The sequence below is a fragment of the Buceros rhinoceros genome, unplaced genomic scaffold (assembly GCF_000710305.1).
Source record: "Buceros rhinoceros silvestris isolate BGI_N320 unplaced genomic scaffold, ASM71030v1 scaffold7892, whole genome shotgun sequence".
Taxonomy (NCBI): Eukaryota; Metazoa; Chordata; class Aves; order Bucerotiformes; family Bucerotidae; genus Buceros; species Buceros rhinoceros.
Window position 1 is genome coordinate 129,186 of NW_010400724.1, and position 15,046 is coordinate 144,231.

Consider the following 15,046-nt stretch of genomic DNA (forward strand, 5'->3'; position numbering starts at 1 on the left):
TAAAGCTAATTTGCTTCTCCAACACATTTGCTCTCCCTAATTCTTCTTCCAGAAGAAAATTACTTACCAACACAGATCAAGTGAATCAGAGCCCATAAATAACCATTTGGATCAAACTGCAATAAAAAACACCTACATAAATAAACACACGTTCATGTAAACACACATACTGCTATTTCCCTGCAGTTAGCTTCACAAAGCAACGACGTGAGTGGGAAGCCCCCAGTGAGTGGGAGCTATGCTACAAAGAAAGAAAAAATGAGTAAAGTTTTTCCTCTACCACTTGGAGACCTGGCACATGCCAGTTATCCAGGCTTTCAGCTAGTTTTGGTGAGAATAGCTCTGTTTCTTTCAGATATGTACACCATTTCAAACAATCTGAGAATATGGATCCCAGTCCATTCTTGTATTGGCAGTCAGGGAGTGGCAAGAGGATCAGGGGAACATTAGCAAGGTTTTTGTCTCATCTCCTTTCCCCTTCCAGCCCATGCAGCAGCTAAGTAGTCTCTCTCTTCCCACAGCAGAGTATCCGAAAGAGTGCTTTAAACAGTCATCTGCCTCTGAGCAAGGTGGGCTCTCTTAAAAATGAATGGGGAAAAGTAAATATTTTTGAGAGGAGCTCACCTGGCATATTTTAGATGTCTACTTTCAGGGAGATGAATTAACCCAAAGTTCTTGCTCTGCACCATGGACTATGAAGGGAGCTACTGCAGGTACAACACTTTTGACAGCTACATTTGATCAGATGCATCCGGACAAGTTCCTAGATTCATCCCACTCGACTTCAGATATTAATTAAAGAATCTAAAACATGGAAGCAGCCTTCGTAAATCTCCAAAAGAGAAAAGCATCTCCAAGGAACAGATCTTCGCTGGACTGAGCTACTCTCTGGAGGTCCCTCCTTTCTTTCTCCCCTAGCTAAATAAAGTGCATAGAGTGACTACAAAATTAATTTAGAAAGTTCCTGGAAGCACATGCAATTAATTCAACTCTAAGTGATTTGCTCTAAGCCCTACAGAAGTTAAACTACAGTTTTCCCCAGCCACCAGCTTCAGTGAAGAGCTGCAGATCTGCACTGCTCAGAGCTTTTACCATGATACAAACAATAAAACCAGCAAGACTACAATGCAGCAACAGGCCACATTTACAATTACTTCACAGGAATCCCACCCTCGCTTACAAGTAAGAGCTGCACCCCTCGTATGTCAAACATCAAGATCTAACTAGAGCTGCTTTACAAAGCAGAGCTCACCTGTGTGTCACATAGAGGAAGGCACACTGCTGCTACCAGGAGGAACAGCACACTGCGGAAAAAAAAAAAAAGACCAAAACCTCATAACTTGGATTTGTACTCTCAGCAAAGTATAGGCAATTCCACTCAATTTTACACTGACATTCCATTTGTTTACTTTTTCTTCCATATTTAAAAATTAATTTCTGCCATCAAAATTAAGTTTTACATCACACATTCTTCACAACTCATATACAGCAAAGTTGTACAAGAAGAGAAGTAGCACAAAATACCTCAGTAGTGATGAAAATTAGTTTTTTAGTATGGAATATTTTTCTTCACTTGCCATCTGGTTTCCCTAGGCTGCTTCAGAAAGCCAAAATCAACCAATTTCCGGCTGTGAAAGGCTACCAACAAGTTCTTTCATTAAGATTAATTGTCTATTACAACAACTCCAGCAGAGGTGACTCCATTAAAAGCTATGGTGTAACTCCAGAACACAAAGCAAAGTGGGAGTGAGTGGTATTAGACTAGAAAAGGCTTAAGCACAAGACAAGTCCTCCCCCTAGCCCACTGATCTGGACTAAATAAATACTTAACCTGTGGCTGAGTCAGTATTTCTACCAGCTACGCTGAATATACTGATGTGGAATTCCTGTGGACTGCCACTATTAATAACAACAAACATTTGCTTTTGCAGCTTATTTTCCTGCTCTCTAGAGGCACAGGAAAAGACAGAATAAAGATCATAAAAAAACTGGTATCCTTGACAATAATCCAGCGATGAAAACAAGGCCACAGGAAGTCAGATAATGGAAACAAAAGGAAGAAATTAGGAAGTTGGTGCCTTTAAGTACACTAAATAATAACCCAGCATTATAAACCCTAAGTACAGCTAAAAGATTACAGAATGTGGAGGACAGCAAATACACCTTTTTCAAGGGTATGGGCGGGGGGAAGAATGAAACTTAATACGTGACTGGCCAACAGTTTGTCCCTTTCTGCCTTCTTTTTGAAGTCTAAACAATGAGGGCCAATGAGGGTTGGTAGGTTGTGTAGCTTAATATGAATGATTCTCCTTCTTAGGAAAAACATTTTAAGCTATGTTCTATCACATTAATTATCTTTCTCTTACTGTTTAAGATTACCCACTGGAACTTCAAACTTGATTTCTATCTCCTTTCCAAAAACATACTGACAAGCACTGCTTTGTTATTCAGGAAGACTGGCCTTCTGCATTTTTTTTATTTTTATAAGGCGAAAAAAATATAACTGCTTAAGCAATTGTGAAAAAAAAAGAATACTTTTTAAAAATATTCAATTACTTCTATGCTGCAATTTAGGCTCACTGCCCATGGGAAGATATCTTACATTCTTCATTGTTTTGGTGTGCCATTATCTGAAGCAAATACAGAAGCTGGAAGCAAAACAAGTCTGAATCTGAATCTGAGCAGTTTTAAAAGCTTACCTACAGACTTTCAGATGAGAGGTCTGCTGTAGAAAAGAAAGATAATTAAAAAAAAAAAATGTTAAAAATGGTGAAATAATGTTTTCCCCTCCCCAAAACAGGAAAGTGACAACCGCTGATCTTACTGCACCAAACACATTAAAAATCCAGTGAGCAACGTCCAACAGCCCATTATGTTTGAGCATTGCTTAGCATATTTAATTTGAAAAGAAGAACCAGGACTACAGGTTAGCCTATTTCAACTTGATTTGCATTTTCAGATTATTTACCATCAGGTAAACCTAAAACCAAACACGAACTTTACCCTTGATCCTCAACCTTAACTTGAACTATACCAAAATTAAGTATTGTATGTACTCAAATATTGAGTATTCTTAATTAATTAGATACTACCCAAGTCAAATCAGTCTTGGTCTAAACTCATGAGAGTTTCCCTAATCCTTTGGTCCAAAATTTTTCTCCAGAAGCTTCCCAGCAAGACCTCTGTTTGCATTATCCTTGTTCACAGTGCTTTTGTTTTCCAAGAGGGGAGACACAAACGTGTGCTGGAAGGAAAATATGAAACACTTTGACAGGGACACTAATCAGAGGACAATGCCACCGGGACATGCCATGGCACTCACTGCTATGTGCTGTAGACATAACGTTAGTGACCTCTTTATTTTGTCAGAAGCAGCAAACACAGGCCATTTGTTTGTCTTCTATATACACAACAGAGGTAATGAATAGAAGATCCCTTCCACAGCTCGCCAAGTGTGCACTGCAGAAACAACTTTGTGATGGACAATTGCCTGGTGTTAACTCACACAGCAGCTCTCTGGTCAATTAGAAAAGCAGTTCATAGCCTAAAAAGAAGGTTCTCCAATATAGTTTGCGGGAAACAAACCCAGCCCTTACTAAAAGGAGCCGACTTTAATACGTCTTGGGACAGATTCTCAAGCATTCAAAACAAATTAAAACCACACAGGTTTTCCTGCATTTCATGTGGAGATGTGATCTACACAGAATCATACAATAGATCAAATGCTAGATATATTACATTGTTAGATCTAAGGACCCAGTCCTTCCCGGCCTCAGCTTAAACAATGAGGTTCTGACAAGGCACATGAGAGAGGTGATACTCATTTTCGAAAGGAAAAAACAAGCACAACCAACCCAGTCTAAAAATGCAGGTGAAACTGTCAATACACATTTGCAGTGTTTCATTAACTACAGGGGGAAAGAAAACATCAGTATAGATACGTGTCAACAGCTGGGCTCTCTCTGGGTCTCATTAATGCCTAGCTATCACAGCAAGATGAGAAAAGCATGTGGCACTAATGCCCATATTAAAAGAAATCAGGTGCCTTGTTAGAGGGCAATTTTATCACGAGGTACCTTTAATGAATGAACTAATAGATCAATTACCTCTTTCTCCACAAACTTCTGGAACCCACAGGTTATAACTTCTGCCGCGCTGTGCACAGTGAGGAACACCGGGATTGGCTGCCGTTGAGAGAGAACAAAACACCCCAATCAACCCAGAACAGTCACACATAGGCAGGGGCACTTCTCTTAGGGACAGCTGTCAAACATGTTTGTGGATGTGGGTTTTGGTTTTGTTTTTTAAGCTGTAAACCCATACCACATCTCCTAAAGGTGATTTACGCCCATTTCAATCACTATTACACGTCACAGGCAACTTAAATGCAGACCCTTCTTGCTTTTCCTCCCACTTTTGAGTGCTCAGTCAGTCTGCATGAGCTTTGTCGCTGAGTCAGTCTCAGTGAGTTTAGCTCCAGGTTTCTGCCTCTAGTTTTGCCTCTCTGGTCACATATCCACAGCCTCCACAGTAAATAGTTCTCATTATTCTTCCCACCTCTGTATACTGGTACTAAGAATACAGTGTGACTCCTAGCAATGGAATTATGGGCAAGATGATTTTAGATGATTGCTATCAGTTGCTGCTAGGAAGAGCTGCCCAAAATTACGGTAGAAATGTAATAGTTCGTACACAAGTGATGTTGAAATTATACCCACTGAGGTATCTGGACACCATCCCAACATGAAATCATTAGGAAACAAATCTCAGTGATAACAATAATGAATCAAACACCCATTGCCTCAGGCAAACCCAGCCAGAATTAGTGGTTCATAATACTTCCTCCAAATCAGATCCATGGCCTCTCAGACAGTTGAAACAGAAGCAATTCTCTACTCTGATTAAGATAATCTAAAGACTAAGGCAGTTTTAGGAAGCAGTATCTCCCCACTTGTAGTACTTAAATCACGAGTAGAGAATGAGCCAATTTCTCAGTGATGTCCATACCTTTTAAGTATCAGGTTATATAAACTGCAAATACCTCTTAAATTTACCTTTGTATTCAGAAATCTCTATTTTCTGTATTTTTCTTTTCAATCGCATAAAGCTGGATAAGCATCATTAAATAAACATTTTAAATCATAATGACAGCTTGGGTGGATCCAAAAGCCCAACAGTTACACGAAGGTAACTTTTAACACCTCCAAATTAGCAACTAATGAAAATCACACAAACACAGCCAGCATGACGTTGTCGACCCCAGCTTCACCGATTCTGAAAACCAATTTTCAGCCCTGTTGTGGGACAACTGAGAACATAAAACCAGAAGTATCTAACATAAGCATCCTGAGCCCAAAACAGTAATAGGAAATAGAAGAAATAACCACACACAAGGAAAGTTGACAGTAGAATTTTGTAAAGAACTTTTGTAAAGCCAATTTACTGGATTTTTCTTTCCTCCTCCTTGCTTTTGGCTCTTCCAAATGTGGTTTGGAGCCAATGACGGCTCCAGTTTGCCTAGCCCAGTTAACCTTCTCCATATGTCTATTGTCTTTGATGTTAGTATTTCTTAAATTTGTGACTGGACTTAATGCTTACGGAAAGGTTTATTGGTTGGCCAGGGAGAGTGAATAGACTCTGTGCAAACCTCCCCTCGCAGTTCTGCATACTTTCGTTAATGCATCACAGTTCAGAGCTAATCAGCCCTCCTCCAGTTCCAGCCCTGAAGTCTAGGGCAGGGGAGACTGACAACTCTAGGGAGATGCACGGAGATTAAGACTGTAGCCCTGCCAGTACACAGGAATGTTTGAAAGTGGGTCTAAATAGCTTTGATCAAAAAAGTGCACATAATCTCTGCTTTAGGAATAAACCTGCTTATTCAAATACACTGCTGTGGTGAACCAATTCAAGCATGAGTTTGAGAGAGTCCATTCTCCTTCTCACTGTGCCATAAAATTTTTGTGCAGTTATTCCAAGTACAGCTTCTACACAGGATTTTAACTTATCCCAGTACAAGACATTACACAGCAACCACAGCTAACAGTACTTGTCCTTTTGTCTTTCCTCCTAATATGGCTGCACAATTAGGCCTCTAAACCCCCATTCATGTACAACAAAAAGCCTTTCAGAAATGGGAGATGTTCCTTAAGAAAGGTTTGGGATAAAAATCATAGAACATTTTGGGTTGGAAGGGGCCTTACAGGTTATGTAGTTCTAATCACCTTGCTTTAGGCAGGGACACCTTCCATTAGACTGGGTTGCTCAAAGCCCCTACCAACCTGGCCTCTCTGCCACTCCAGTGCATCTCACTCTTGAATGACCAGAGCAGGGAGAGGAGGGAAACAAAGTAATTTATGGGATGACTATGAATTAAGAAGAAATAGCAGAGAGGATGTGATTCATACTTCCTCCACTTCCCAGGTGAGTACACAGAAAAGATGCTTCTGAGAAGGTTGTATTGCTGTTTTCAGGCAGGGCTCTCCTTAGGGATTTTAGCTCAGTTTACAGCAGGGAAGCCAAATGGAATTTTCTCTGACAAGGAACCAAGGGGAAGTAAATGCAATCACCCTGAGACAGAACTAATCTTGAGACATGGAGTACATGCCTGTGCTTTCCAAAGGTCACTTTGATCTGAGATGAGGCTCCCAGTGAACTCCTTTCCTTTTCTGCTCTACCTTTCCACTGGGATTTTCAAGGGATCACTACAAGCAGAATCTTGTCAAAAATTCTGTTTTGATCCTTCTTGGGGTTTAGGGACTGGCAGGAGTAAGCTGGCTCTGAAATTAGTTTAAGATGCATTGACAGAATGCAGAAACTGGTGCAGCATCTGGCCCTGCGGATTGCATAACAGCAGTAAATAATTGCTGTATTAAAAAAATTCCATGTAACCACTTTTTTTTTTTTAAAGACTATATCATTTAAGTAAAGAGTATTCGACTTTAATGAAAGCAGATTTTACATCCTTTAAACATTTGGTAGGTCATTGTGATTCAAAAGGATCATAAAACTGATTAATCTAAACTTTCTCATAATCTCTTTCCAACTTTCAATTTATTTTTTCAAATCCTGTAAACCATCAAAAGCCTCTCAATTAAAGAGTCTTCACCCTTTTCCTCAAAGGATTTCCCATAGATGCGACAGCTCCACTCCCCCTTTTGCAAAGTTAGCTAGTCACGTCTTCAGCTTCTTCCCTGCTTGCACAATTCAGACCATTGAGGATCTGTTCTGCAAAACACTGAGTACCCTAGAGAGATCCTGAGTGCTTTGGGCTGTCACGGAAGTGCTTTTTGATACTGCTCCTCACTTTGTAGGACTGGGCTGATGCTCTAGAACCTTTAATAGTGTATTTAAATAATGTATTTAATAGTGAATTCAAACCCCTCTTCCTATCGTTCCCAACAACCCAGGAACAGCATTAAACACCTTGTATGAAGGGAATGTTCTTTGATCATAAAGTAGAGGTGATAAACAACTGAATTCTACTTGTGCATTTCTTACCAATCTAGACAGTGCCCTAGAGCCAGCATAAATAATGCCAACAAACAGGACTGAAGCAGGAAGCCACGACACGATGTCAGACCTGTGAAAACAATTAAAATCCCATCACATCACCACATTCTGTTTACAGAGTGTCAGCAACAACTGTTTGCAAGGAATATAATAATACATATACATGTACAGGTATGTCAAAGGTGTGCATATTAAATTTCATTGTCTGATTGTTCAGTATGCCTCCCACGTAGTAAAGACTGAAACAGAAATGAATCACTTCATCTAATCCGAGATAGAAACTCTCTGCAGATATATTTTCTTTATTTTATTCTTTCCCTGGCTCCTCTTACTGCAAAATTCTGTTTCATAGCAATTACTCCCATTGGTTTCAAGGGAGAGAAATTTCAACTAATTTCCTTGATGCACTGTAAAAGGAAGAAAAACTGACAAATGAAGACATAAAATGGTGTAGACAGCACACATTTTCACTACGTAAAAATACACTTCCCCACCCATGCATTATTTTCTCAGCCAGATTTACAAAGAGATTCTTCCTAAAGATCAGATTGTCTCTGTGGGAGCTTGTCCCTTGATATTTCCTAATCATGCTCCTTTGACTAAGCCAGACTCCTAGAGGCAGTTTGACAAGTAATGGAGGAATGAAGTCATCACAGACAGATCTGATTTTTTCTTTTAGCCATGGTTATTGCAGTGGGGTCGGGTTTCAGTTCTGAGAAGGGGCTTCAGAATTTGCACTTTTCATTTTTTGATCTTGGTAATTAAATGGGAAAAAAGGTAGATGGTGAGTTTTACAGAGAATAATGTAAGGTTCTGAACAAGGGAGGAAAGGAGTAGCAGTGATCTAAAGGCCTGATCCAAAGGCTTCCCAGGACTGAAGACACTGCTTTCTCCATTCACTCTCCCCAAGCTCTGAACTAAAGTCAAGAAAAAAGCAGAACAGACCATTGAACGATGAAATCAGAGCAGTCTGAATGAAGATAAAACATGCCCAAAGAGTCATGTAAACACTGACAAGGAAAAAAAACCTAAACATCAAATTTACTTTTTTTTTTTAATGTATGTAATTTTCTAAAATACTTGATCAAAACCCCACTTTTTAGATCCTCTCTCTGGCATAAATATTTGCTCTGTTTTTTGGGATAATCACCATAATTTTTTATAAAAACACTGTTCCTTTTAAGGTTATTAACTTCAACTGGAATTTCACCAAGCCCAGGATCTAAAACTGTCATACCGCATCACCAACAGCAGACACCAACAACAATACTCCCATCCTACTGGAACTGCAACAAATGGAAGAAAGAAGGAGGGAAGAAAGGAGGGCTGGGAAGGTGAAAAGAACACAAGATGAAAACCAAATTTCATGTTCCCCACCACTAAATTCTAGGAGCCCCAAATACATCTTCATCTCCAATGCAGCACTGCGAAGTGCAATGGAAAAAGACTTCATATGCTTTTTCCATGATGTAAGGGTAGAATTTTACACTGCCAAGTGTGAATTTCAGGACTGAAAAAGAATACATGGTTGTTTGATGTAATGTGTTGGCATCAACAATCTGTCTTACATGTAAACCAATTAGTAGCTTATGTTGGCCATACAGTGACGTACATACAACCGGGAAAGCTCAGTGACATGAAAGAACTTGTGGTTGTAGGGCTAGATCCAAAGCCCACTGAAGACAATGGGTAACTTCCCCTAAATCACACTTTAGAGCTTTGGTTTAAGCAAGGCTCTGTGCTCCTGCTTAGCTGCAGGGGAAATTCAGCACTACAAGAAATGCCAACCAGAACACATAAGACTTACGTGCCTACAAGGGTTAGGCAGAAGCTGGGTGGCAGATCACAGCACTGGAAGCATTATGTAGATGCTACACATATTCCTCTGTGCTCCACAGAGCCCTTACTTTGGATACAAGTTTTGCAGACAGTTACCATTCATGCTTTAGAAACAACGATGATGGTGATAGAGTCCCTTACAGCGGGGAGTACTGGCGGGGAAGCAGGTGAAAAGCAGGATATCCACAAAACCTAGGAGAAACCACTCAAAGTAATACATTTTTATTTGGTCTTTATTGTGAAGCTAGCATTCCTGACTTTAGGCAAAGGGTGATGATCCCTATGTAATAAAATAATCCTGCTGAGATCTCTGCGATCTCCTGAACTGCCTCAGAAAGCACAACATCAGTCCATATGACAGAAATACTGAGACTTTGTGGAAATAAATGGGTAGCAGTTTATTATTTGAAGCATGTCAAGGCTGGGGACTGGATATGGTATTCTTAAGTATTGTACACATAAACCAACAAAAACCCCAGACAGATTCAGAGACCAGTATTCTTTAAAAGGCAGGGAAACTTCCTCGCCTTTGGAGGGGGAAGTAGCTTAGGAGGAACTGGTAGAGAGAAGCTTTGAGACATTATGTTTGTTTGGGAGTTTTTTGTATGGTTGGTTGTGGGGGCATTGGTTTTGGTTGCGGGAGATTTTTTTTAATATATATTCAATATATTTTCATATATATATTTTTAATATGATACAAGTCCAGTTCAGCAATGTGTTTTAGCATGTGCTTAATTCTTCTGAAGAAAGACAGATTTAAACTCATGCTTAAGTAGCTGGCTGAATTATAGCCAAATCATGTGAACTAATTCTGGTCATTTCATTCAGTCTCTTCTACAAAAGGTATTCTCTATTAGGTAAACTAATGAAGAGGCTTTTCAAGATGTATCTTAAGCAATTTTCCTATGGTGTGCTGACATCTAGCGTCCTGAACCAAAAATTTTCTTAGATCCTCTTCAACAGAAAACAGTTCTTGTCCAGTATTTAATGTCTTCCAAGTTTTGGAAAAAAGAAAATATCTTTCCTAAGCTAGAAAAAAAGATTCAACTTCTTTAATTTCATGATTTAAAGCAAAATTGATCATCTAGTGATGAAGTTGAACTAAAAAGGACATTACTGATGTCTGCAATTTTTTTGTCACTTGGTAATAATGTATATATCAGTAATTGCCACAAAAGCAAGGTTTGGACCCTAATCCTGTCTCTACCAGTATAACTGACAGCTTTTACACCAATATCTTCATTTTATCTACACTGCAGATGGAAGATAGGAAGTTAAATTCTGTTGCCATTAACAACTTGACCTAAGTTTCAGCAGTGATGTAGTCACTTGCATGGACATGAAAACAGAACTTAGGCTGGTTATTCTGACATACGTGCAGATTTTCATTCCAAAGTAAAAGATTCAGTTTTGCAAGCCAACCGTTCGAATCCTGAACAGAAAATTAATCGTTTGTCACTTGCTAATACAGAATCACTGAAAAAAGTTACATTAGAAGGGAACTCTAGTAGTCATCCAGTCCAATCCTCCCCAGCTCCAGGGTCAAGTCACATCACTCAGGTCATTGTCCAGTACAGTTCTGACTACCTCCAGAGACGGATATTCCACAATTGCTGTAGGCAGACATATTCTAAACAATAACATATTGTGAAATAAAAAAGATACACCACATTCTATACTGCAGAATGGATCCACCTGAGCACAGTAGAGTGTCCTGGAATGACTCTTCTGAGTTGCCATCACACTCGTTTCAGGCAGATGATCTTTGTCTACAAAGCACCTTTCAATTTGGAGTTGTTATTATACCAATCCTGTTCCAAGGCTGCTCTTGCTGTGCAGTTATAAATGTTAGAGTTAGCAAGGGTGAAGGATTCCCATTTATGGACACACTTCTTAGAGAAGGCACATCATATTTGTGGACTTCCTTGAACTGAGGTTTCGAGGAAGGGTGGGTCAATGCTCTCAACTACACATTACCAAGGTTTTTCTTACAATACTATAAAATAATCCAGGGAAGAGATGTGGACAGACGGTTGGGTACGTTATCCTTATAATTTTCACTAATGACTATGCTTTTCTGATTGTCTTACCAAGGTTAAATTGAATCCACTTTATTTTAGTAATCAGTTGAAGTGCATGTCATTGAACATGCATTACACTAAAACACAAAATCTCTCCCAAACCTGTGAAGCAGAACACATAAAAACACATACCGACATTGAGCTACTAAATTCCACAACCAACATAACTGCATTGAAACCCAGATACAGAAAATAAGTATTTAGCAGATACTGAAAATCTCATAGTACCTTGAACACAAGTTTATCTCCACCCAGCCGAGCTTCCAGGAGACATGAAGCAGAAGACCACCCACTAATGTCTGCCACCTGAAATAAAAGCAAAGTAGCCTCTCTGAATTGTTCTGTTTTTTTTAAATCCACAGAATTTTTCAAAGCATACCCATGACTCCACTTATCTACTGTTTCTCTAGGTTTCCAGGGATGCCACTAATTCCTCTTTGAATCTTTCATTTTTGTGGGCCTTCACTTCCTCCAAGTTTTCTAATACTCTGGTTCTTCCACCTCCTGTTTCAATCGTTTTGTAAATTATACCACAACTATCTTTGTCATGTTACTGAATCCCCATTTTATCACCTCTTCCCACACAAGGTTTACAATATTAAGTGATGTAAAAGCCAAGATGATCTGAAGATGCAAGCGAGCCAAGGTTTGTGACATGAGATGAATATCTTTCCATACATAAACTTTAACTGTTGGAACAAATAAACATGATTTCAGGATTCAAAGACTCACTTCAGCTGAAGTAATAAGCCCCAAGGATGACATGTGTAGTCCTAGTAGTTTCAAACATTAGATCTATGACTTCCCATGGTTATTCATGCTGGGCTTAGATTACAAACTCCCTCAAACTTAGACTGCTTGTGTAGCAAGCACCAAGTGAAGTGTTGTCAAGAATAACATCATTATGCTGCCTTTGATACAGAGCCTCCGGAGAACACATCTTTACAGCCAGATAAACTACAACACTGCAGTTTTCTCAATGAAAAGGTATGTTACAATTACACACATTCTGCACTGACATAACTATCTAATGACTTACCCTACAACAAAGACATTCTTTAGTCTATTATGGAAATAGTACATGAGGCCTTAGAAATGCTTGCAGGTAACTTAAAATTAGTTGTGATGCACACTGTTTTTTTTTTTTAAGCTTTAAAATAAGTTATTAACTTCCTCCTTCTTTAAGCTACTGGGTTTCAGAGAGGTGTTTCATGTTTCTTGGGTGACAGTCCTTGAACATCTAGCACAGTTCAGAAAGAGATACTATACTACAGTGTTAAATCACATTAACATCTGTAACAGGTACAGAAGTGGATTTATTTATTACTTCCATTCATTGTAATGCATTTAAGCAACTATTTAAAATTTCTCCCATGCATACATGAATAAACAAATATTCACTCTATGCAGTATGAAATACAGTTGGACAGCGTCAGAGAAGAGCGAGCTCATTGTCCACCCAGGTATGATGAATATTCAGTACTACTATCACAGTACTGTGATACTTTTTTTTAGAAGGGGAGCATACAAGAACTTAAAAGCCAGGTATCCCTGATGTTTGCTGCAGCCTTGACCATGCCCTATTCCAAGCCAGTGATCACTTCCCATCAGCTTTATTGTGAAGAATTTCTTCTTGTCTCAGGTTTTAAAGGCAGAAGTTGAAGTTAGTAACAGTTCCAGATGCTAATCACCATGCAACACAGTCATAGGTTATATAGGGAACAAAACCAATGACAACAAACACTAACAGCGTGAACTGAGAATAACACTTTTCCTCCTTTACTAATCCGTCACTGCTCTAAATGAAAGCACATCTGAGACACTTAATTTTCAAAAAAAGGTAACTTTTAGAAGTCAGAACGTATGGAGAAACATTAAGATGCTGAGATGCATTTCCAAATAGAAAAAGGAAATAACTGTGGTAACACATACACCATAAGGCATTGAAATATGCTTTTTTTACTGTCGATTTACCACACATTTGAGTAGTATATTTTGCATACATTACTCAAAACCCTTTCACTGTATGATAAAAGCCTTGCCCAAGAGACAGCCTCTGTGTGTGTGTCAGAACTGAAGAAAGCATTCGTAATAGAGCTGAGTACACACAAAGAAAATGGAGACTCCCAAGGCAATTATTCCTAGAGTTGATCACAGTCCTGGGGCCGCAAGTCAAGCAAAAATATAAGCCATGCTAAGGAGCAGTAAAGGAATTAAAGATATTCAGGGTGTGCAGATTTTACTATTATCTCAAAAGAACAAATGGCTGACGACTTCACTTTTACGAGGCCAGGTTTTCACTAAACGTCTCCCTAACTATTAACAGCAGTGATGGTATATAGGGATACTTGACAAAACATTACATTTCTCATTATAATCATTAAGATATGACAGTAACCTGTGATGCAGAGTTACAACAAAGTATAATCACGAAAATAAGCAACATGGTTGCTCATAGATGGTTTAATGTTGGTTTTCATTAGCATAGTGAGAGAATACACCATATCATCCACGAGTGCCATTTCCAAAGACAACAGGCTGTACTATAATTGCTGCTTTTCTTCACCGAAGCATCAGAAAAATTAGGAATTATGGAGTCTATATATCTTAACTACATCACCATCATCATGTTTAAAAATTAAGCAGGACACATCAATGAATGCTTTACTAAGGCTTCATGAAGTATGTTCTCTAGATTGCAAAGGCCAGTAACGACAAGACATACTAAAGTTAGCTTCACCATGGAACAGCAAGACATTTACTGATTAAAGTAATTTTTCAAACGACTGTATTCTTAAAACAGTACTTACCCTTGAAAAAGGGTAGGGTAGGTAAATTTCAGGACAGACAGGACATACTGGAAAACAAATACCAAATTAATGGACATCAAACACTACAAGTTTATAATATTAACAATCACGAAAGCAACAAATCACAAAAAGTTTCTATTAAAATAAAGAAAAACAAAAAGACACACACACAGAAAAATTTGGTAATTTCTCGTCCCACGCCAGAATTGGTGGATGCTGCCCCAGTCACTGTGGATGGCAGCAGACACTGCAGTATTTGAGTGGACACGCTGCTCAATGAAGAAAAGCCTGCGTTCTGCATCACTCTTGCACTTCCTGAGCACACGCCATGCATTGCACTGAATGGGAAAGGGATTAAAAGGAACAAAAAGACACAAGCACTTGTCCGCTAAAATCATATCATACCACAGGCAACATTTAGCAGAATCAAGACCAATAATCTTAACATAATTGTCTCCTGATTCATCTTACAGACCTAACATTCTGTTCACATACCATTTTGTGTAAAACACAAAGCAGCCCATAAAACCCTTTGGAGATGTAATATACGGAGGGAAAAAGCAAAGCCTCTGTGTCGTTGCTTTAGTACACTTGTCAGGGTCTGTGCGTACGGATGCTAGTGTCTTTTCCCACTATACATGTATATGTTCAACTACGAGGCAGAAATACATATGCCTTTCTATGCATGCATCAGGATCTAACAACTTCCCATAATGAAATATATAAATACTATTTCTGCAAAGGAGAATGAAGCTCCCTTACAGGAAAGGAAAGGTATTCCTTCCAAGAGCCAGCAGAAGCTGTCAA

At 39.0% G+C, this 15,046-nt stretch overlaps 1 protein-coding gene across 1 annotated transcript in view; it reads right to left on the reverse strand.

The window, feature by feature from the left end:
- TMEM241 (transmembrane protein 241) overlaps positions 1-14,286 on the reverse strand; it is a gene marked incomplete at its 5' end in the record, with an annotated part of 56,305 nt that extends 42,019 nt beyond the window's left edge. Inside the window, 7 exons of the mRNA XM_010132003.1 lie at positions 68-116; positions 1,253-1,304; positions 2,700-2,725; positions 4,107-4,184; positions 7,498-7,579; positions 11,658-11,735; positions 14,240-14,286. Of these exons, the coding sequence (XP_010130305.1) occupies positions 68-116; positions 1,253-1,304; positions 2,700-2,725; positions 4,107-4,184; positions 7,498-7,579; positions 11,658-11,735; positions 14,240-14,286 (412 nt within the window). The remainder of the gene's footprint in view (positions 1-67; positions 117-1,252; positions 1,305-2,699; positions 2,726-4,106; positions 4,185-7,497; positions 7,580-11,657; positions 11,736-14,239) is intronic.
- Between the last annotated feature and the right edge of the window lie 760 nt (positions 14,287-15,046).